The sequence below is a fragment of the Fulmarus glacialis genome, unplaced genomic scaffold (assembly GCF_000690835.1).
Source record: "Fulmarus glacialis isolate BGI_N327 unplaced genomic scaffold, ASM69083v1 scaffold7044, whole genome shotgun sequence".
NCBI lineage: Eukaryota > Metazoa > Chordata > Aves > Procellariiformes > Procellariidae > Fulmarus > Fulmarus glacialis.
This window is the reverse complement of record NW_009209887.1, coordinates 1-25,486: the sequence shown is the minus strand read 5'-3', so window position 1 is coordinate 25,486 and position 25,486 is coordinate 1. Positions and strand designations below refer to the sequence as shown.

The following is a 25,486-nucleotide window of genomic DNA, read 5'->3' as shown; positions in this document are numbered from 1 at the left end:
TAGATTATGGGCCAGCCACCAAGAAGAAGAAACAAAGGTGGGACAACTTTGTCTCAAAACTGCTGACATCAACGAGCAGTGTGGTACAAGGGTAGCCACTTTCAATGGGACAAATGTTGATGTGAGGCAAATAGGTAGAGGCTGCTGGTTGTGCATTTATGTATTGTATCCAATGCATGTGTTTACATACAAACAAAGTGACACAATGGAAGTCCCTCTCCCATCACACAAAAACTAATGTTTTGGTGAAACATCCCTAGTCTAGAAATGCCACAGGGTCTCCAATGAAATGAGTTACAAATCATGCTGGGAGCTGGAAAAAAATTTTTAGTCAGGACCAGCAAGAGAATATGTTAATTTGTTATGAATGAAACCATTTCTCATATTTTGCAAACTGCAAAATAAAAAAAAAAGGGTTTATAGCCTTATTTATCACATCTATTTCAATAAAGGTGTGCTCTTATCCAAAAATGCCTAGTATGCCTTCCTATAGCTGGTTCAGGTTATGAACAATGGGATGATTACCTGCAGTTCTAAAATGTAAGTGGTGAGGTGGCAAAGGTGCAAGAATATTTTCATTTCAGAAGATTTTATGCACAAAGACAGAATTTTGGAGAAGGAAAGTGATTTTTATGAACGAGCTAAAAGAATAATATCAGAAACAGAACTTACATCCTAGAGATGTTGGGGAGATTGGAAAAAGCGTCACTTGGAATTGTTCTTAGATGAGTCTCCATAAACCTCCTATAGAAATAAAAGTTTGGCAGTTAATATCCTTTGGTAAGTACAATTTAACATTAAAAAGTCCTACACAGCTCCAGCTCTGCTCCAAAATTTCTATACTTAATTTCTCTTTTCCCAATGTTTCCATCTTTGCCTCATTTCCTCTTCTTGTTTCATTATGTGGCTTGATTTGCTTGGTGTGCTCCCTCAGTCTAAATTACAACCTTCTGCATCATCTCTCCTAGGAACTCAGCATTCAGTAGTAATGATGGACCTTCCAAAACTCCAGAGCATGACCAGCAAAAATATATCATCTTAAGATTTATCAAGCTTCTGGAACTTGCATACAAGAAATAAAAATATCTATAGAAATTCTTAAAACTTCCTTCTTGAATAAAAATATAAATGAAGAGAAAGTACACTCCTACCATCCCAGGGGAAGGCTCTGCCTACTTACCAAGTATACCTCCTCTACTCCATATACTTGTTACAAGAATGAGCAAGGAGAACCTAAAGACTTCTATTTTTCCAACACTGGGTTGATGTTTCTCTTGATCTCAATCCACCCAGCTACCACTGAGCCCCCAAGCAGGGGAATGTCAGTTGGTCCACAGGTATACTTGCCTATTCCCCTGCACCTATAGCACCTTGACACCCATGCCAGTGCTCTCCCATCCTTCTCCCTCCTCCACTTCATACTACTGCTTCCTTCTATTATCACAGTCCTAGACAAAATATTTATAAAAACCAGCTGCTTAGTCCAGCACAGCCTGCTGATCTTGCTGTTGTGTTTCAACATCTGTCTGTATTTCCAGGCCTTTTAGGAAGCTGACAGTGATGACTGAGGAAGTTCTGGTTTCAGACAGATTTTAACAAGTCTTAAAGTAGAACAGAGTGAATGAGGGACCTTGACAGGCTGGAGAAATTGCCAACAGGAACCTTACACAGTTCAACAAGGAGAAAGTACAAAGTCCTGAACCTGGGGAGCAACTACCCCATGCACCAGTACATGCTGAGGGCCAACTGGCTGGAAAGCAGCTTTGCAGAAAAGGACCTGGGGGTCCTGGTGGACACCAAGTTGAACATGAGCTAGCAATGTGCCCTTGCTGCAAATGGTATCTTGGGCAGCATTAGGAGGAAAAAGCAGTCCTAAGACTTCTCTCTGAGACTGTCAGAACTCAGAAGCCAAGAAAAACATAGTTTAAGCCACTTCCGACTACCCAAGCTCACTTTTAATCTCTCTTATATCCCTCTGGTCTTCTGTTCACCTACAAAATGCTGACTCTCATGATAGTTACTTCGCATCACCAATCATTACAGAAACTAGTACTTAACCTACCACTTATGCATAATTCCATGTTCCAGAAAAACAAGAATTTAAATACCATCCTAAGTCTCTTCTTGACCTCCTGCTCTTATATCAGACATTCATCCCTCTCCATTTTTGTCAGATAATGAACGGAGTCAGACCCATCATTCATGAGCTACACATGGGCCAAGTGAGCTCACATTAATCTTTCATTAACATACCTGAAATTTACAATCCCGTTGGAAAAGCCTGGAAATTCTGGATAATATTTATGAATCAATTGTATCAAAGTTGCTGTATTATGAAATGACTCTGCATTTATAAATTTCTAGACAAGGCTCCTAATATCTCAAGAATAGACACAATGAAGAAACTTAGTCTTAAAGGCTATATTTTGACTGAATGGCTGGTAAATTTATTATATGGGCTGGAAGTGGGAGTATCATATTTCTTCCTATCTATCTGCTAGAGTTTAAAGATATACCAACATTCTGCAAATATGACAAAAAACCATATGGTGTACAGGATGTGTTTACAAATGGACTCATAAACAAAAGAGAGTTTTATAGTACAACATTTCATTTGCATTTCTTGGTTTCATAGGTCAGAAAGTCAATGTGAAGTTTTTAAAATTTTCTTTCTACTTTGATATTTACACCAAAAGTTTAGCCAGTATGTTCCTGAAAAACTCTATATTGCATATATCAAGAAAATGAAACCTGAACAACTGATAAGAAACATACTAGACTGCTTGTGCAGAACTTCGCATTTTTGCTTTCCTCTGCCCCAAACGTCTGTCAACCTGGAATGTAAAGAGTTTCTTGGTCAAAAATCAAGTACTACAGATATTCAACTAACAACTGAAAAAACTCCCACTTTGACTCCCTTCTGATCTTCCCAAACAATCTTTAGCAAAGACTGTTTCTCAAAATTAGCCTAGTTATTTTCATTTATGAGAAAAAGAAGCTCTTTTAAAAAGTGTAAGACCACATAGACTTCAAAATATTTTACATCTGCATAGAAAGAACCCTCTTTCTGCCTAACTTAGAAATACAGGGATACGTAAGTGGAGATTGTGAAGTATTCAAGCGTAAACATATTTTAATGACTGTACAGTATCAATGCACAGAGCATTACCCAAGCATCTGGTAGATAATAATATCGTCTCTCTCTTAAGCACTGTATTTCTAGTACTGCTAAGCACTGATTCATTATTTGTGCTTTGCTGTTCTATGACGGTTTATCTAGTGTCCTATCTGATAATGCACCAAGGAACTCTGTTCCTGGGGTGGCTGGTGCTTACACTCTTATCAGTTAGGAGCTACCTAACTATGAATGAACATTTTGTTGGTTTCAGTATTAATTAGTCCCATCACTTAAGAGCCATAAGAGTAGGCAGCTTAAGTCAGGCGTAAGACAATGAAACTAGAATCAACCCTGTAAACTAAGCAAGTAGCATTAATTGCAATGTAATTAGTGATGTTAATTGCTTTCAGTATATTCTGTTGTATCACAGTCATTTTTTCTTTTTTTAGACTGCACTTTAAAAAACCTATAAATAATAACCATTAAAATATGCAATTTAGAGCTGGCTTAAAACAAGGTGTGCTGGTTTTGGCTGGGATAGAGTTAATTTTCTTCATAGTAGCTAGCACGGAGCTATGTTTTGGATTTGTGAATGAAAAGAGTGTTGATAACACAGGGATGTTTTCGTTACTGCTGAGCAGTGCTTACACAGTGTCAAGGCCTTTTCTGCTTCTCACCCCACCCCACCAGCGAGCAGGCTGGGGGTGCACAAGAAGTTGGGAGGGGACACAGCCGGGACAGCTGACCCCAACTGACCAAAGGGATATTCCACACCATATGACATCATGCTCTGTACATAAAGCTGGGGGAAGAAGAAGGAAGAAGAAAGGACGTTCGGCGTGATGGCATTTTGTCTTCCCAAGTTACACGTAATGGAGCCCTGCTTTCCTGGAGATGGCTGAACGATGGGAAGTAGTGAATGGATTCCTTGTTTTGCTTTGCCTGCGTGTGCGGCTTTTGCTTTCCCTATTAAACTGTTTTTATCTCAACCCACGAGTTTTCTCACTTTTACTCTTCTGATTCTCTCCCCCACCCCATCAGGGGGGAGTGAGTGAGCGGCTGTGTGATACTTGGCTGTCGGCTGGGTTAAAGCACAACACAAGGTAAAAGTAATAATTGTAGAAATAAAAACCAATTTCACAAAAATATTCCACTAATAAATCAAGATTAGAAAAATAGGAGAAAAGCTTTGCTCTTATATATGAAACACTACTAACTCTTCATAGAGATTATAGTTCTTGACTATCTATTTAACAGCCCTCTGTTTTAATGTTAAGCAAAGCCATAATTACATCTCAGAAGCCAGGAGTTCCTCACTCCCCCTTGTGCATTTTAAGTCAAAATTGCAGCATAGCTGATTTTTTTTGTTGAATGCTAAATACAGATAGAGAAAGACTAGTACCAAGGAGTTACAGCAAAATTCAAATGAAACTGTTTATAAACCCAGTTCTCTTTCGACTGCACATATGCACAAGACTAGAATCTGGCCTATGACTTTAAAAAGTCAGCATTCAGGATATAAGGAGGTTAAACTGAAAACTTTGATAGTTATTTCATTTCTTAGAGGTGACCATTTCCAAACATTTGAAATTGGTGCATATCAGAAGTACCTAGCAACCAGGACCAGAGAAACATGAAGGGATTTTCCATTTGAGAGGCACAGGCAATCTGTGTGTACATGTAAGTGCCACAGCCTCTGCCTACTTATGTTTGACTAGTTCATTTCTATTACTGTCTTGTGTTAGAGCAAAAAAAATCCAGGGGAAAATGTAGGAGAGGTATACATCCACTTCAATCACACCTATTCATCTGATAACTAGCACTAACAGTGTGCACTATGTAGCCAAAATACTATTAGAGTGGGAACTTAGAGACATAGATGTGATAGAATACATGAAAATCTAGAGAGAAAACATTTCTATTGCTCTCTGGCTTACTTGGTAAATCAGTTGAAAGCTTTATTTTTCTTTACTGATGAATCCTGACTCAGTGCTGAAGTTCTTACAATAGCTTGAAGGCATATGTAATATATTATCTAAGACCTTACACTAAACACATTTATAAAAAGCACTGGTCTTTTTAAAAGATTTTTACAACTGCATTTAGATACAAGCCTCTCAAGAGTTTGGGGTCTGTTGGGGAGTTTTGGGGGGTTTGCTTGTTTCCCAAGCATGAGACTCTGTTCATCAAGACAGGGCAGCAGCAGAAGGGTGTCCTTCCTATCTGTCACCTGTGAGAGATTGGTGGGAGGGAGCATTCCTTCTTTGAACAACACGGACCATGACTACTTTTCCCCCTCATTCTCTGGTACCCTATACCAAGCCCAGATCAGGCTAAACACCTGAGTTCTGTCTATCACCTGAGTTCACAGAGCCAAAAAAAAAATACAAAACAGAGTAGTAGATGAAGAAGCTAAACACTTAGCTGCAGAGTAAGAGATGGGAGCAATTGCATGAGGACCTGATAGTAGATTTACCTGGGATAGTCAAACCTTATTCCTTTGCTAGATGTTGGCAGAAGTGGCTGGACAGTTTGGGTGTTCACGTCTTAGCTCTCCCTCATGTACATGCCTAGCATATTAATATGAAATTAAATCAACAGTGACTTACATTGGTAAACTGACCAGGGACCTGGCTGATGGAAAAATGAAGTACATTCCTTTCAGCCTTTTCTGAGATTGGACAGTACTAGAGGAAACGGTAAAAATACTGGATTCTAAAGTGACTGGACAGATTCATGGAATAAAAACACATCTGGGCATATAAAATACAAATTCTCAAACAAACTATTACAGGAAGAGTATTCCAGGCCAGTGTCACTGCATGTTTGTCTTATTCATATACTCTCCACGGGGCATACTTTACTGCTCACAGCTGCAGGCAGGAGACTGGGAGAGATGGAGCTTCAGCATGATCCTGCACAGCCACTCCTTTGTACTTACATACGCAAACAACTGGGCACAGGGAGCTCTGCAAGCCTTGCAAGGTTCAGTGTTAAGGAACCCTTACCCCAGCACATTCTTAATTAATCTTATGAAACGTACAGGTGGTAGGTGTTAAACATTTCAAAACAGACACACTGTAACCATTACTTGTGAGAATAAGTTTTTTCCCTTTTTGGCTTCCACCATCTTAACAGCAGCAGTTTTGCACAGTTTTGACACTGATTCGAGTAAAGTGAGCCTTTTATTTGCTGTCTTCCTTCCCCTCCTCTGATTTCATCTATACTTTTCGTTTCATTAAGGTTCATAGCAGATATACATATGACCTTCATATTATATGTAAATGTTATGTTTCAGCAAAATCTAATATAACTTCAACTGTGACTACACATAATAGATAATGTTGAGGATTTAGTAAGAAGATAGGACAGACTGCAGTGGTCAGGCACAGGGCTCAGTCAAACATACTGACCAGCCCCATTTCACACGTAACCGACCCCTTTTATACCCCTTTCTGTTTATTTTTCTTTTGTTCTCCGTGACTCCCTTCCCCTGCACATTGCCTCATCAGTTTGCATAATTCCACCAATCCCCTGTCCCAATATCGAGGACCCCCAGGCCTGCATCCTTATCAGTTGCGAAGTCCAGGTTGGCCCCTCTTTGAAGTGATGCCTGCAGTTTCTTCACAGCCCATCAATTAGTGTGACTGACCAGGCTGGCTTCTTGTTGTTATTTTGTCATTCTTGTCATTCTTGTCGTTATTGTTTCTCTATGAGGTCTGTGTCTCTGCATGTTTTGTTTTTTGCTTCCCTTTTCCTTAGCATCCCATTTGACAAGTCCTTGATCAGCTAATCTTAGAGGAGCAGACACTCTCTTTCCACATACCCTTACAGGTAACTTGCATGATTGCTCTGCATAATATAACAACACAGAATGATTTTTGAATATTTTTAAACTTTGCATGTTTGAATCCCTCAAACACAAAACAACCCCTGGTTTTCAACCTCCTTCATTTAATCAAGCAATGAAGCCCCGCCATGACAAAATACATATTGTCATGCAAATGGAAACATTTGCCTAACTATGAATATTAAACTGTTCACTTAATCTATTTATTCCAATGTCTATTAGATTAATTCAACATTCATACTGTATTAGATTTCCCAAATCTGCTCTGGGAAGAAAGCTGTACAAAGTATGTAGCACTTAGTTTAAAGTACCATTTATTATATACACTAGATTTGACCCCGGTCTCTCACACTTTTTCTTTACACTTGATCATTTCAGTGCATAACAGCCTACCAAAGAACTCCACCTTACATATAAATTCGGAAAACAAGTCTCTTCTCTTGGATGAGTTCAGGGCTTGATGGGTCTTTCTTCCCCTTTACTATCTCTTGGACTTTGAGACTACTCCCTGGATCTCAATGGTTGCACCATCCCTTCTCACAGACTGCTGCTGCACCCAGACTCGCAGAAATCATCTGTAACAAGGCACCTGACCTCACGCTCCAGTAAACGGCAGAGAAGGAAACCCTTCTTGCTCAGTTGCAGCCTGTCTGCAGCAATCTCTGCAGCTACTTCGAAGCCCTAAATAAGGAAGCAAAAAGCATCTAGTTGGCCATGCCAGCACTGAGAAGACATTCTCTTTTAACAGGAGCTGAAGGCAGTCAGTGAAAAATCCAAGTGAAACCAACATTCTCCTCAAATATAAACGGTTTCACATTTTCTATATTAAGAAATATATAAATATATGTCTAACCACATATACCTGATTTTAACAACATCCTCAGCAGTATCTTTGATATTACTTCCATAAGATGTATCAGGGAAGTAAATATATATTATACATACTTAGCCTCTTCATTTTAAAGCATTTTTTAAATGTCTCCTACAAAACATAACAAAAAAATAGGGACCATCCAAAGAATTTCAGATTAAAATGACATGATTTGTAATTTGAATCATGGCAACAATAGCTACAAGTATTTTAATGAACTATTCTCCACAAAGACAGAGGAAAAAAAATTGACCATATGTGAAACCAGGTAAGAAATTTTACATACTAATTTCATCTTTCTGAGAAAATCATAACAAGCAATGATCTTCCAGCTTTTTTGTAGAAGAAATAACTATGACAGCTAAGATAATGGCTAGGTAAACAATCAGTGACGCTTTAACTTCTAGTTTTTTATATTCAACTAAACCCAACACAAACTAAACAAACTGAAAAATATTAGGTTTTTTTTTTATTATTCTGAAATAAATGCATCGTAGTCTTTCAGTGGTGCAAAAATAGCTACAAAAAGGCATTCCACATACTGAAATGCATCCTGAGCTTACCAGAAGACGATTACCACCTAGTGTCTAATGCTAGTATTACCAAAGTGGTAGGAGCGAGGGAGACTCACACAGCAGTAACTCCAAAAGTAGGAAATCACTTCTGAATTTGTTAGAAGACTACATAGCTACTTTCCCACAATTAACTAGCAGTCCAAAGGAATAATATAAAGTATACGTCAAAACTGGCCCAGCCCTAAGAAATTAAAGAAATACTAGAGCCTTTCAAAATGAAAGGGTGCAGGCCAGCATTTGGGACAATTCTGTATTGAAAGTAAGTTCTTGGCGCTAACATATCCTCTTCCTACGTACTGAGGTGCATATGGACACTGTCAGACTGACAGGCAAGAATTCAGGTTGGTTACTTGCTAATATATAGCAAACAGAAAACATCAATCCATAATGTCGGAGCTTATTCTTGCTCAATTTGTGATCACCCACTGCTTCTTGCTGGATCTGAGTAAAAAATGAAGATTTTACAGGAGACACTGGCTCTACCGAATGTTACCTTCCATTTACCAGCAAACCAGTAGGTTGCTAATGTCGTTTAATAGATTTCAGAACTGTCAGTGCTGAGGAAAGCATGCCATTTAAACACCTACAAGGCAGAGGTATTTAATCCTAAACAGCTGAGATACCGAGAACTGCAAAAAACATGGTAAGGAAGAATCCTGTGAGCAACTGCACTAATACAGAGAACGGCTGGAAGACGCTGGCTGAGCAGGTGCAAACATAATCGGTACCACTAAAATCTGAAGAAAAATCAAATGGGAAACTAGATAGTGGCTTAATGTTTTGCTTAGTATACATTTCAATGCTAAGAGAAGGTGGCCATACAAAATGCAAACAACAGAAGTATTTCTAGGGTGTCATAGTAAGACAATCACACTTTAATATGAATTTGTAAATTTCTGCAGAAGATTTAATCAAAATAATTCCCTTGCAATGACACAGTTGTACATTCTAAGAAATGGCAAGAGATAATTTTAAAGTTGCATTTTAAATATGTGACTTAGTAAAATCCTGAACTGGATATATCATTAAATCACTTGCCCTCTGTTTTCCAAATTTGTTTTTCAAATACAAAATATTTCCTCAGAAAAAGCAGCAAAGGCCAATACATTTTCAAGAATCTAAAAGAAAATATTGGCATTTAAAATAATGACAAGTCACACTTCAACTTATGCCAAATTAAAACTGTTTTTTGTAAAAATCATACACAACTGCCCTGCATAGTGGTAAGGTCTGTGTAAGGCCTTTGTGCTTAACATTTGAAGGATACAAATTATTTTCTCCATGGATGTTTGCCTTTATGTACAAACACTAAGACTATTGGTCAACTGTTTTAAATATTTTCTCCTTATTCAAGGCAAAGTTGAATAGACAATAAAGTTGAAAAGACAATAAATTACTAAATGAAATACTGAACTAAAAAAAACTACCTCTTAAAATAAATTAACTGCTTTGTTTTGGGAAATATGTTTCCAAGTCCTACAAACATACCCATAACATGAGTTCTGAACAAAACTGGGAGCTACCTTTGAAATTTTCAATTCATACCAGTGTAAGATATCACTCACGTTCCTCAAAGGAAATTGTTAATACACCCCATGGTACACAGGTTACCTGTAAACCCAGTGTGCAACTGCTGTTTCTGCATCAAATAAAGAAAGTAGAAGTCAAGTTAAGTACATGATGAGGCATCACATGTAAATATCAAACACAGACATGCAGCCTATTCGCTGGTCACATTTCTCACAACTGGAAGATTTTTCCTTGACCTTTGGCAATATCTGGATATTCTGTAGGTTATCATAAGAAACAGCTACACTTTTTAAAAGAAAAGTTTTAGTTGTAATTAGTTCATTTTCCGAACAACACTGAGCTGTTTTCATTTGTAAAAGTATTTAACTATTTCTGAAGCCAAAACCAGATTCGAGCTTTCTTAAAATAATCAATTTCTTTTCTACCAAACACCATTATACTTACCAAATCCATTAAAATATCTTATCAATTGTCTTTCAGGTAATCATTCAAATAATTTTATGCACATGCTGTAACATAAAATGCTTCCAAAATACTGCATTTTACAAAAACCTGTACTTTTAAAATTTCCTTTCAAATCTGACACGTTATTATATTTACCTGTTTTTCTTGAAAAGGCATGATATTACTTCTGTAATCCTGCTGTTGACATACAAAAATCCTGCATGTTGACATCCACTAGGTCCAAAAAATTAGTATGTATTATCCTCTCAGTTAAAGTGAAATGTTAAAGTGAAACGATTTGTTCATAACCACAATGGTGAGTCGTAGAAAAAACTGTTCTAAGGGTTCTTGAAGTTATTTACAAACTATGCACTGCTTTACTGTACACACACACAACACCCAATGAAGTGACCATATGAAGAACAGGAATCAGTGACAGAAAGGGACCAGAGAGACTACTGAAGATCAAAATAATATTTTTCGAACATTGAATACAATTTTTTTTTCATTGCTTATCAGTAGCAATGTATCAGTAGCATTTCTTGTACGTTTGTAACATTTAAAATTCCTGCGTCATGGCACAAAACCCAGCCAGTGCTGGGAACTGTACAAGCGCAAAACAAAAAGCCATTCCCATTCCCAGTAGAAGCAAGCATTACTTCAGTATGCTTTAACTACACACATAGCTTGCTCAACAGAAAAGCAGAGGGACTGCAAATAGTTCTTTTGTAGATGCTAAGAGGAGGTTCACTTAAATGAGAATACTGCACATTGTCACAAAAGACAATGGTGATGTGGCAGAAGAAACTAATTTTTATCTTTTCCTTGTCTGTGGAGATGACTAGTTTTGATCGACTTAATAGCAAAAAAGTGTTTTACGCCAGAGTTAAAAAACTCTATTTTAGGAGAGGATTTTGACAGTCGTTTAACAGACTGATTCTGTAAGTGTTACAGTTCACTGAATCTTGAATTGCTATTGCAGTCAGTTTTCATTACATTGTTTTCTTTTGACATTAAATTTCCAACCCATTACACTTCAGAAGCACACAACAGCCTTCTCCTGAATTGAGAAACAGAGCTTACCGATATAACTGTGAAAGGAAAGAAAAAGCTTAAATATTACAAAATACTGTAACTACTAAGCAATTGTTTACAAAGTGTTTTGCAAAAAGCTAATAATAGTATGTTTTCTGTTGGTATCGGTTAAGAAGGCAACTTCTCACAAATCTGACTCATACAGGCTTTTTATATATTTGCAAAATCAATAGATGTTTGCTATTTTCCATAACATGGGTTTACAGAACCTCAAAACAGTCTTAAAAAGGTGATTATATTTGGAAAACTGGACCATTTCAGGATGTGGTGTAAAAAAATCTAAATTATCTGCCTTCATCACCAACTGTGATGGAATAATTTCACATGTAGTACAGACAGACTACTGTCAAATGATGATCTCCAAAACAGGGATGGGTATTATGCAGTACAATCTCAGTTCCTCAACAACTTCAAACGTGCTTTTTTTGCTGGGCTTAGCCCTTATACATCCTCATGTTCACAGGAAACCCATTAAACAGCCTCGAATAAACTAACAACTTTAGTTGTGAGGCTGCTAATAGTATAGCAGCTTGTTAGCCACACTTAGATGTCTCTTAAAGAGTAGCCAAAATTTTAGAGAGTAGAAAAAGTATCTTGTTATACTCAAGAATTAAAAATGGTCCCATCTGCAAAAAGCCCATTTTATGTCAACAGCTTCTGTTCTATTCAAGATTCTACAATACAGACAGTGCCCTAATACCTTACCTAAGTCAATGCGAAACAATGATATCCAGGATTTTGCGAAATCCAATGCTACTGACTCAAGTAGAAGCAATGATAGCACCTAAATTCATTACAATTTAAACCTCAACACAGATAATGAGCTGCTGACTTATGCTAAAATAAGACTAGTTCTCTCTTGATCTCAAGAAAGCGAGTGTGATCTGTCTGGATCTAAAGAAAGCATCATAGAGTAACTTTATGGAAATCTTTTCAACTTGTTTTGAAATAAAATCAAAAGTACCAAAGTATACAGCAATTACCTCTAGTATATCCCCATTTAATGAAAACCAACGTTTTAAATGGCAATCTTTAAGAAGAAAGACTGAGTCACACAAGACAAAGTTTGAGCTATTTTCTCTCATGGATGAGGAGATAGTTAAATATAGAGATTGAAGAGCCAGTAAAGGTAATTGAAATGAAACCTAACACTATAACCTAGCATGTTAAGTGTATAATGATGTGTAATTCAGAAAAGAGTTAAACCACCTCGATGGCACAATACGAAAACTCTTTTAAGGCTATCTTTCAGCCATAGGTAGTAAGATAGACCACAAAGAGATTGTTTCTGCTCTGACCTCTTATGCCTCTTACTCCTATTTTTTCTTTCTTCTATACCTTTCACTGGATCCCCGGATTTCTCTGCTTAATGTCTTTAGCATTGCATTCTTCTATTTTTCTGTAGAAATAGTGCAGATTTCTCTTCTGGTTTTGCTTCTTAGCCCTGGTATCTAAGAGAGAGTCCCATGGGTGAAAGAATATTTCATGCCTAGATTTTTTTCTGACAACTACTAACAAAAATAATACTTCCCTAAAAACACTGGCATACTTTCAGTATGATTGATTCTAAAGGTCTTATCAGTCTCAGCTCACACCTAAATGTTCTTTAAAGATCACAATGATTTATTCTGGTTTATTAATTCTGGGCAGATCTACCTGGCAGTATGCGGTCCCTCTGCTGGCCACCCTTCCAAACGGCCTACTACCTTGCTCCATCTGCACCGGAGGAGCACATACTCCGAGTATGATAGAGAAGAGCTGTGTTTCTGAAATATCAAGCTAAGAGCCTATAAATGGCTGCAAAGAAAGTTCAAATGGGACCGCGAAATTTCAGAAAACAGCAGTCAGAAGAGGCTCATTTCCTACTGGGAAAGAGACTAAGAACAGGCTGTAATTGCTGGCTACTATTGTTTCTAATCAGAGGACCACTAAGTGCCTATAATTGCTGCCAGCTGCTCAGCAGAGGTCAAAAAGGCAAACTGAATCTTAGGAATTATTAAGACAGAAATATAGAACAAAATAAAGAAAATTGTTTTGGCACTGGTCATGTATATAGCACCTGCAAAAGGATGTTCATAGGTACAGAATGACTTGCATACAAAAAATAACTACATAGCAGCCACCAGCCTGTGTTTCCCCAGATCCTCCTTTTCGCCTTAATGGAAGATGTGCATGATGTCTGCCTTTTTCAGACATCATGAACCTCCCTTGATCACCATGACCTTTCAAACATGTTAGAGTGGCCTGACAATGACATCGACCAGCTCCCTCATCACCCTTAGATGCACCCCATCTGGTCCCATAGATTTCTGTATGTCCAGTACACTTCAGTGCTTCTTTAGTCTATCTTCTACTGCAGGTAATGCTCCATTTCCTCAATGTTCCTTCCTGTGCTACTAGGCGAAGGGACCTAGGAGGCCTGGGAGCAGATGAAAAAAAAAAAAAAACCAGTGCAAAGAAGACATTGGGGCCTTTTCCATATCCTTTGTCACAAGGTCCCTTGCCCCCCCTCAGCAGTGGGCCCACAGTTTCCTTGGTTTTCCTTTTGCTGACCGTGCACTTACAGAAGTCCCTCTCGTTACCCTTCACATCCCTTGCTAGTTTCAGCTCCAGGAGAACTTTGGCTCTCCTAATTTGATCCCTGTGTATAAGACTATTCACACCCTGTGTCCTGGGTATCTGCTTTTGGTCAATGTTCAGGACAGGATCTTGGGTGAGTTGGAGCTTTCTTTATGACCCAGTACAATAATTGTTAAGTTTTTATGCTCCAGGACACTCCAAAGAGTTAGTACACACACTTGTACCCCAAGAACTAATGAAGTAAGCTGCTTTAAACTCAGACCCATTAGTCAGAAAGGAAATGCCCACCAAAATAATTTAAAAGACCCCAAGTTAAAAAATGCAGTTTTCACCTTATCCATTTAATTAGGGAGTTTCCACAAATGGTAATATAAACTAGGACTATATGAAATATAATTTTCCTGCAGAACCTCTCTGAGTGGTGAAACTCCTCTCCCTTCCTCCACAAGGACTGATGCAAGCTGGGAAAAGGGGAAGTCTCTCTCAAAACGAGAGAGTGAACAAAGGTTTAAAAAAATGAAAGTCTAGAGCTTAACATAGCTATTAGAAAAATAATTCTATTCCTTCTTGGTGGGTAAATTCAGTTACAAAGAAAAAAATTATTCTATGACTTCTTCAGAAGTTATCTCCATTACAATGTTTTGTCATACCTGAACATGACCGCATGCATTCAACTGAGGCTGAGACAATCCTGATGGCAATTTTTAAATTCATGTAGCCCAGAATAAAAGGTTTGCTCCTGATATAATTCTGAACATGTGTATCTATACTGATTGCAAAATCACAACTCTGAACAACAGCATTACCTTTTTTCTGGTGGTCAGGAAAAAAATTGGTACCATAGATCCACAAGCAGAGAATTTTCACCCTTTCCACCAAAATGATGTCTTCTTTTTCTACCTAGCCTTTCTTGCCATTTGCATATAATTAAAGCATTTTTTCAACTTTTTTTTTGTTAATTTTCTTGATTTCTGTATGAGTCAGACACATGGATTAAAAAGTAGCTGCAGTACAGAGGCCATTCTCCCAGACTGTGAAAATGTTTCAGTAGATCATATTTGCGCTACAAGACCACTTGAACCATGTCCCTTTAAAGAAATCTTTGTATGTTTATTTGGGAGTAAGAGGGAATTTGATTGGAATCTGACTAGCTGAGCAGAGATTATAGAACAGCATGATTTAGTTAATAATTTTCTTTACATTTTGAACGTAAATTAAGAAATTTCCTGCTATTCCATTTGAACAAAAAAGCGACATCTGGTTTTGTGAGACAAAGAAAGTCTGAGATCATATGTGACAGAAAGGAAACAGGCTTTAAAAACCTCAGCCTTTAAAGAGGCCTTTACAAACAGCCAGAGATACTTTAAAATTCAGAAAGATCTCTGAAACCTAATTTTTTTGTACATATGACAAACATTAAAAGCACATAGGGAAATGTAAAGATACATTCATCATAATACTGTTAAGATTCACCACAGGACTTTTAGAAATAAAATTACACAGGAAGTTACTTCAAAACTGCTTGAATTTCTACTGAAAACACACAAAACCAGTAATTTTGGTTTCATATTTGCTTAGCTTAAATGTCTTTCATTTATCAATTACAATAGTGGCAGAGCTCTACCTTAGGAAAAAAACCACAACCCTATTCCAGAAATGTGCGTATATTATACATGTAAATATACAGCTTTCTACTGCCTTAGAGATGCCCATGTTGTCTATATCTATCTGCAGTCCTACATTACTTTTGGAGGCGAGAACTATCGATGTTCTGTCCTTGTGTACGCCCACAGTTATAGGGTTTTGGTCCACAAATGATGGCAATATAGACAATTGATGAAATAATGAATGTAATTTGCTTGATTTTTCCTATTTGAGGAATGTAAGGAATGTGCTGGAGTTGACTTGTAGTGATGACAATGCAAGTTAAATAAAGATAAGTATGAGAAGTGCAACCGGTGTGCAAATGGACATTCAAAATGTAACCTCTTTTAAAAGGGGATCCAGAACAGAACTAAAAATCCAGTGACAGCCTTTCAAAGACATTTTTCCTGCCTGTCACATAGTTTAAAATCCTCACTGAAGGACAAGGGAAACTAACAAATGCTGGTACGGAAACCTGGTCAGCATCCATGACATTTTTATTAACAGTAACAAAAGCAATGGTGTACCAGCTGGTATTTCAGACTGTAGAACGCTTCAGGTTTAGAATCTTAGATAAGCTGCCAAAGACAGCGAACATGGTACTGCAATACCGTGATAAGGCTGATAATATACAAGTAAGTAGATCTAAGTTTTGAGGCTGATCAAAGACAGCACACTCAGCAGGTTCTAAGGTAATACCTTTATTTGTATCTTTAATTAGATCTTCCTTAGGAAATAGTTTTCACTGTTATTTTCCAGCATGCATAAATGTTTATGTAAGGATTTTACATATTAAAAATAAGTTTATGCAATTACCTCCTCCCAAGGGAGACACTTCAATATACAAGGAAAATTTACTTTTTTCCTAGGGAAAAAAATAAAGTCTAGTTAATTTCCAAGATTGTGACAGTTTGGATAAATACACTCCAAATAAATTATTGGTTAAAAATAGGAAACAAAGGAGACGAGTAAATGAAGTTCCACAGGGATCTAGGTAAGAACTTAGGCTGTTAAATATACATTCATAAATGACCTGGAAAAGGGGGGTGAACAGTAAGGTAATAATGTTTACTCATGCTAGGAAGTTATTAAGGTAGTAATGCTAAGAGCTGACTGTGAAGAATTTCAGAAGGCTCTTACAGGACTGAGTGGCTGGAAAATAAAATGGTATATGAAATTTGGTGTCAATAGATGTAAATGATACACAGGGGGAAAATCATACATAGATACATATATTAAAAGTGACAGGTTCTGAGCTCGTAATTTTCACTCAGGAGCAGATCTTGGCATTATGTTAGATCTTGGCATTAGTTCCGTGAAAACATGGATTCAGTGCTTAGGAAGAGTCAAAAAAACCTCCCAAATCAAACTATTAGAAAATACTGGGAAAGGAATAGATAACATACTTCAGCCACTGTACAAATTTGGGGTTTGTCTCTACCTTGAATACCTTGTAGAGCACTGGTATTGTCACTTGGAGTAGAATATTTACTTAGAAACGCAAGAAATACAAAGAAAGCAAGAAGGATGATCAAAGGTATGGAATAGTTTCCACAGAAAATACTGGGTAGCCTGGGACCCTTCACTCTGGCTGAGGAATGGCTGAACGGAGACATAATAGAGGTCCACACATCAGGAAAGGCAGGGAGAAGATGGGATTGACTGTTTACTCCTTCTCCGAAAACAAGAACAAAATGGCATATATATGAAGCTAGAGGGAGACAAGTTCAGGAAGTTAAAAAAAAAAACAAAAACACAAACCCACCAAAACCAAAAGGGAAGTGTTTCTTCATGCAACAGGAAGCAGACCTGTGAAACTCCTTGTCAAAAGTCATTGTGGATATTGATCCTGAAGAAGCTGATATAAGCTCAAGGCAAAATTGGATGTGCAACTGAAAGAGAGATCCGTTGAGAATTAAAAAATAGGCACAAAAATGTATTAATGAACAGGGTCGGGAAATTCCTTCAACTGAAAAAGGTGAGAAGCTGGGAAACTATTAAGGGAGTATTACATGTGCTTGGCCTGTTCTTATCCTTCCAGTCTGTCTGTGGAACCTCTCAGATACAGAGTACTTGGCAAAATGGGTCCTTCATTTCAGTCAGCATGGCTATTCTTATGTTCTTAATGTCACTGCTGTAGCCTAATAAAATAGTTGTTTCATATTTAGATGAAAACTCACTTCACTTCTATACCTCAATTAAATATATTGAATTAAGTGGCAGAGTTTTTGCTAATTCCATTCTTCAGCAGCTAGAAATAGTTTAATGTTTTTTCAGGGAAAAACCCCCATCTCTTCCTGACCTCCCCACATGTGTCATTTTACACCTAGGAACACCAATTCTACTTGTAATACCTAGTCAGCATTGATATTGATGCATTTTGGAACAGCACGTCTCAGGAAAATGGTGGATTAGTTTGAAAGAATCCAAAGAAAAGCATCAGGAAGAGAGTGAAGCAGCGGAAAAGACTGCTGAGGGGAGCTTGTGAAGACTTAATCTCTGAAAGCTTTTAAAAACAAAACATGTTTCAAAACCAACATGAAAACAGTTGTTTCTGCATAGGGACAAGAAGAACATCTAGCTTATTAATCCCATTATTGTTAAAGGTTAGGAGAATATTAGGGGAAAGTACAATACTCACTTCTCTTATACTCTTCTCTCAGCACCTGCTCACGGACTCTAACAGAAACAGGATAGCGGACTAGGTGGACCTTTGGTCTGACCAAGTACAACCATTCCTCTACTCTTAAGAGGATTTCCTTCTGAGGTACTTTTTGATAATATTTTTCCATGGGTTAATGATATCGTAGGCTACTTCTAAAATAATTCAGTTATGAGAGGAAAGTGGACTAGGAGACAAGAAAATCTGGGGAGAGAGAAAAAGGAAAATTGCTATACTGCGATCAACTCTTACATGAAAATGCCTTTCAGTGACAAAGTCATTATACCAATCTTCTGGTTTTGCTACGAAGGGAATAGTTACCTTTGCAAGATGAAAAAAGTACTCCTAAGATAGGAAGATCTGAAAGTTTCAGCAAACTTGGTCCTCCATTGATTATTAGATCTTTATGTGAAAGGTTCTGTTTTAAAAGGAATATTCAGATTTAGACTCTGATGTTTCAGTCCAGAAATGGTTCTTAAATAATGGCACCATCTTGTTTTTATTAAGTTGATAAAAGAAATCTTTCAGCTGAGGAGTTGTTTGCACTACAGCAGTCAGAGAGAGAAAGAAGGGGAGGGGGGAATAAATTGCTCATGATCCCTATACGAACAACAAATATTGCCAGATTCAACAAAAAAGGAAAGCAGACTTTCTGATGAGGAGAGTGATAAATGTGCTGAATTATGTAACTCAAACAGAGAACAAATTTTGTGAGAATTGTAAATAATGAAGAAGACAAGTCACTGATAAACAGAGAGCTGGAACATTTGGTAAATTGAGTAAAGCAGACAATGTGCACTGAAATAGATGAGCAGAAAAAAAATGTAAGAAAGCAAACTACAAATTTTTCTTACAGGTTAGGCAGACACTATTCTCAAAAACAAAGACTTTGAAAATGACTTAAGGTTTATGCTCAATGGATAACTGATTGGAGCTCTTTACCCAAAAACGTTTAATAAAGCATATGGGTAGTTCAATTCTAATGCTCATAGTTTAAGAAGGAGGTAGGAATGTTGGCGACAGTTCAGAAAGGAATCACAGGTTTAAACAAAGTATTGAAAAATATACGTTACAGTGGAAGACACCAGGATCATAATTTGTTCAATTTATCAAAACAAAAAGGAGCAATTTGATCATGTTAACTGTGAGAATGTGGGGCTTTTTCATCTGACAGGTAAAGACCCCACAAAATCTGGTGGCATACAGCTACAGTTGCCCAGATTTCATCTTGGGAGAGAAGGGATTTATCCCAACCATTTACTCCAGGATAGTTCTGGCACTTTTCTTATGTGCAGTTCAGAGGATCAAAATTAGAAGCCTGAATTTCTTGGAGTCAATGCAGAGAGTGGCAATTCATTCCAGAGTGGCAATTCAAAGTGCATAAATTCAATGCCTAAATACACTTCCCTACTTTGTACCGCACAGCAGTAGCCAGAAACACAGACAAAAAGCAAGGATTATTGAGCATTTGAACAAATTGTTAACAGTTGTATAGGATTCTTTTTAATATTATTCTTTTTAATATTATTTTTAAACAAACAATACAGGATTTTTCTACCCCCAAAAAAAAAAAAAAAGGAGAAGGAGCTCTAATTAACTTTACCTATTGGGAAGTTTTATGCTTTTTATCATCCAGAATGTCAGACTAGATGTTCCCATGAGCCTTCTTGGCCTTCAAATCTATGCCTCTACAACTTACTAAGAAGGGAAAACAAATGAAGTTCACAAACAAGCACCTAGCATTTTATTATAACATTTTACCATGTGACTGTTCACAGACAGTGAGTTTTACTTAAACAGTTGTTAGAAAGCAAACATACTCTTTCTGCTACAGTTAAATGGTGGTAGATCATAAGCCATTCACAACCCAAATATTTTTTTACAATGTAGTTAAGATTACATCTTACTGAAATCTTCTGAGGCCACTTTCTAAAATATGCAGGCAAGAAGCTGCGTTATCAACCTTTATGAAGCTAAAAGAGTAAACTATAGGTTTTAGTCTCCCTGCAGTGGATATATGTACTTCCTGCTCACTCTAAGGCCAATTAGGCTTAATCAAAGGGAACAGTAAGATTTTTGTCTTTTCAGCTACCTATAATAGCTGGTGGCAGGCTACTGAGGAGAAGTAGCAGGAGATAAACATAGCATGTATTGATGGCAGCTCACTCATCAAGACCACAGCATATCTATGTGCAGCTTACTACAACACCCAGATTAAAAGAAGCTAGGAACAGCCTAAACAAGGAGCACCCTACACCCAGATTGTTTGATGTCATAGTTACAAGTACAGATCCTTTGATGAATTCCCTATATTCTGAAAATTAGGAGTTTATTACCACCTTTTTTTCTCCTTGCTTAAACCTGTTATCAATCCATAAACCAGCTTTCTTTCCTATGTCTAACAGCTAATTTGTCTCAAGTCTTTCCTAAGGTCCTTGCTGATTTTTTTTTTTAAAATGCGAGTTTAAAAATCAATGTATTTACATGTTTCTGATTCCTTCAAAGAACTAGCATATATATTTGTGAAGCGAGCTTTCCCTTTATGAAAACCAGATCGATTCCTTCCTATTTTTCACAGTCTTCTAAAGAAGATAGACCTACCAGCGTTTAGTTCCCAAGGTATTTCCTAAAGCACCTTTTTAAAGGAATTATGCTACACTTGTGACCTTCCATTCCTCTGTCACCATGGCTGATTTAAATGGTAAGTTACATACTACAGTAGGTAATGCAACAATTTCATATTTTAATGTCTTTGGAACTCTTACACAAGTATTATCTGGCTCAGGGAATTTAATTTTATTCAATTTTTCAATTTGTTTCAAACAAGCTTCATACTGACACTTCAGTTTGATAGAAGTTTTTCAGACTTACCCTCTTTTGTGTTTTAAGGACTACACTGAGTTTTTATGATATTACAATTTTCTCTTCAAAATATTTTTGTACTTCAAGTTTCCAAAGATTTCCTCATTTGGGCATGACTTCCATTTTCTGAAGGATGCCCTAATAGCTTCCTTCAGTTGTCTCTTTAACTATGTCAGTGTTTTTCCTGTTCTTTTAGACTCTCGGTACTTCATCATTAAAATAGGGACAATAATTACATGCTTATGTTGCAAGGTTATTTATGAAGATGTATTTATGAGGCTCCATACTTATTTCTGGAGTAATGAAGTCTATAAAAAAATCATGATAGAATTACCTGAAGTCAAAATAGCTCTGAATTTCAGACAATTCCTAGGACTAGGATGTGGGGGAAAACATTTTAAATCAGTTAAATTTATTTTTAATATAAAGTAGAGACATCATCTCCTTCAGTTTTACTTGTAGCTTCTGTGAACTCAAAATGCTCTAAACTACTCATTAAACTTATAAAAAATGTGGATGCCAGTGATGCAGTTATTACAGGTAAAACTGTTAAGTCCTTACGTATTTGTTCTCTAGTTCAAAAAACCATTTTGATCAATAAGTATTTATGAATATTCAACATACCATTGCTAGTTCTAAATATCACTTTGTAAATGTGTAAAATATGTTACAACCATTGCTCTGTTCCAGCACTGTGCTGGTGAAAGAGAAAAGCACTGCCAGCCAAGGGTTGGGACAGGGATCCCCTCAGTACCGTGCACGTAGTGCCACTGCCACAGCATGAAGGAGGAATGGAGTCAAGGATAGGCAGAGGCAGAAGCAAAGGAGGGCCGGGCAGGGGTAAAATGGCACCAGACCAGGCCAGGTGTCAGCTGTGCAGAGAGAGGCATGAAAATATAGATGCGACAAAATTATTGATACCTAGTATCTTACTTTTAGGACTGTATTTCAATACCACTTAGAACTGCTTTCCTACCACAGTATGGTATGAGTATATAATCCTTAACTTCAGGCAACAAGACAAGCTTTGCCTGTAATACACAAAACCTTTTTCTTTCTACTTATTTTGTTTACTCCACAGAAAAAGAAAAAAAGAAAAATCTTGTACTGAAAAAAAGCATCTTCAAGAACAGTACCTGTGCACTCAGCCATTCTGGATAAGCACCTGCATTAAATGTATTTGGACAAATACATTAAAAACGGTTTAAAACAAACGCATTTTCCTGGCTGAAGTTCATGACACTTTTCCACTAAAAGAGTTTGGAAATAAACATTTTTTGCAATTTCTTATAAGCATGGCTTGTTAAAAAAAGGCTCACACCACTGTCTTAAAGTAGGGCAGAGAAATGAGAACAGTCCTGACTGAATAATCGTAATGAAACTTTAATTGGAGTTTCAAGATCCTGGGCACTGAAAAGAGCTCATCATCTCCAAAAGCTGGCGAAGACTCACCAGTCTCTTAGCTTTACAAACCCAACAAAACTGAATAGCCACATAAGAAAGTTTTAAAATCGGCAATCTTGAGGTTCATGCATAACCACCAAGAAGCAAAGTTACCTTACCTAAAGTAACAAAGTTGCTGGATTTGGGGAGGGTTTCCACATATAATGTGCAGATATGCACATCTACATACATCACTTCAAAAGAAGTGTTAATTTGTTCTTAAGGTTAACAGAAACTTCAATTATTTTGGAATCTTTTGTCTTTGATTCAGAACTGTTGCCAGGTGTAAGGCAGAAGGATGCAAAACATGACGGAAGCAGGGGCACACATCTTACAATCTCTCAGGAAAACTCTTTGTGTTATTTTATCCTCCACATGCAAGTAAGTCAGTCTGCAGCATCTGAAAGCACTCTGAACAAAAAACAGATACAAGTAACTGTTATGATTCCCATTTAACATATGGAGGGAAAGAAAGATTAAGTCATTTGCCGAAAGTAAGGGACTACAGAATTAGATACAGTTCACCAGACTTCAGCAATTCAAATAATAACACAGAAGGAAAATACACACACCTCATCCAGAGGGAAAACTGCAAACTGAAGTAAAAAATGCTATTTTTTTTGGTGAAAAGAACTCCGTTTTCCTTATTTTCTTAGAGAATTTTCCCATTTATTTTCAAATCAAACAGACTATACAGCGCATGTTCTACCTTTTCTACCATACACTATAAAATCACAATTGTCATTACCTGGATTTTTTTCTTGTCTTATAATGACTATGGTAGGGAGTACACTTCTTGAGAAGTTTGCAAGGGTCACCCCAATTGTTACTGATGATTAAAATACACCCAAAATAAACATAAAAATATTTCTCAATTGTTTTTGTTAATTACTTTTCCCATGGAAATAAGATTTTCACTGGGTGTTTTTGTCTTTTAAAAACAGTGGCTTGTGATCTTAGAGCCCCCATTACAACAGGTGTTTAAAACACTAGAACTCCAGCAGCCGAAGTGCTTTATTTGTGAAGCTGTATGTGGAGAGGTACTTCTCAGCCATCACACCAGCATTTTTCAGGGAAAGTGTCCAATTCCATTCTGTGATCTCACTGTTTCTATCAACTATTTTAAATGCCTGTATGAAGGCATATTTCTCCTATAAACTGAAACTGCTTTGTTTTCTAGCTTGTCATGATAGCTTTCAAAGAACATACTACATGTTACATACAGTAACATTACTGCAATTTCAAACTAAATAAACCGCATATACAAAAGTATAATAACCAAACCAAAACCCCTATAATTTAAAATCTTATCAACTGAAATACTGTAGTCTGATCATCCAAAAGATTAAAGGCATGCATAAATAATGGAAATAACATAAATATTTTTCTCTCTGTCTTTTCAGGTAAGTGATCAATTTGCTAAGCCTTTACTTTCAGGTGTCAAAAAATCTTGAGAAGTCCATTCAAATAAGTTCAAATAACTTCATGGCTCATATTTTCAAATAAAGCCCCGAGAATCATTATCAAGACATAAACCAATCAACCTGTTATTGTTTTATCTTACAAATAAATCAACTGAGTTTGAGTTTGTTTATTTTATCAGAAAGTAATCTACTTACAAATGAACCTTCCCTTGGAGACTAGAAACATTTTGTGCCTTATGAGACAAAGTAAAAGCCAGCAGTGATTCAGCTGCTCAGTTATAGCTGACTGGTTTCGCCATTTCGGTTTCCCTAGAGTATTTATCTGATATATCTCTATGGGGCTGATATGACACAGGACACTCTTCTGGACTGGCAACAGGAACCCAGACAATATACTCTACGGTGCCTATAACGGTACTAAACACTTAGGTTTATGTACTTGAGCACCAAATTTGCTGCTCTATCCCATGCTCCACATTTTTATTTATCTGAAGTATTTCGTCTCCCAGACAATATATTGGGATTCTCAGTTCCCATGGATTCTTTTTGTCGGACTTTGGCAAAGAAGCTGAAAGTGCACAGAAGCTTTTGTGGAACTGTTTGCGAGGTGGCACATCCAATTCCTATTCTTTTTTTAATTACAAAACTGTGTTTGATCTATCCTTCCTTCCCCTCACCCCCTAGGCACATGCCACACAGAATCCACCCTTCTGCTCACAAACAGCCCAGTTACATATCCTACCCAGACCTTTTAAGGCCCAACGGACAATCATCTCTTCACATCTCTAAAGGGTTTTCCTACACTTTTCCTACATCTCCCTGACACACAGAGTCCGCACATTGCCGTTCCCGCTATGCTGTACTACCCAGGTAAATTACAGCACTCCCCACTCACCACTTCCCTCCCTCATCTCACAGGACATCAGCTCAGAGCATCTCCCGCTTGCAAAATGTGAACACTCGCAACGGGCTAGTGTCTCCCCTAAACCATCCCACTGTACTCACAGGGTCTGGGTGTCCTCCGGAAGGCTAGGAATGAAGTGGATGTCCCTGCAAGTGATTTTGTAGTCATCCCCGTCGGAACACTCGCAGAAGGCTGACGGACATCGCTCTGTGCCCTGGCTGCACAGCACCAGCACCAGCAGCAACTGGAAGGCTACCGGGAGGCACAGCATCTTCCGCTGCCCGCTCCGGCTCTGCCCCCCGCTTCTCCGAGGGGAAGGAAGGCGGCACCAGGGCCGCAGGGGCAGACGGCGCTGCCCCGCCGGGAGAAGCTGCTCGGGAAAGGCGGCACCTCTGCCGGACAACGCCGCCTCCTCCCTAAGTGGGGACAGGAAAGGGCTCAGCAAACCCTGCGCGCCCTCTCCTTCGGGCAGGCTCCGGCCCCT

General features: G+C 37.7%; 1 protein-coding gene across 3 annotated transcripts in view; it reads right to left on the bottom strand.

The window, feature by feature from the left end:
- TSHR (thyroid stimulating hormone receptor) overlaps positions 1-25,301 on the bottom strand; it is a 69,310-nt gene extending 44,009 nt beyond the window's left edge. For 2 of the 3 annotated variants that reach the window (XM_009576976.1, XM_009576977.1), the window contains exons 1-2: positions 25,104-25,301; positions 673-744 (exon numbers count right to left, since the gene is read on the bottom strand). In XM_009576976.1, the coding sequence (XP_009575271.1) occupies positions 673-744; positions 25,104-25,273 (242 nt within the window). In that variant the 5' untranslated portion in view covers positions 25,274-25,301. The remainder of the gene's footprint in view (positions 1-672; positions 745-25,103) is intronic. The other variant, XM_009576978.1, reaches the window with a different exon arrangement.
- Positions 25,302-25,486: the final 185 nt, after the last annotated feature.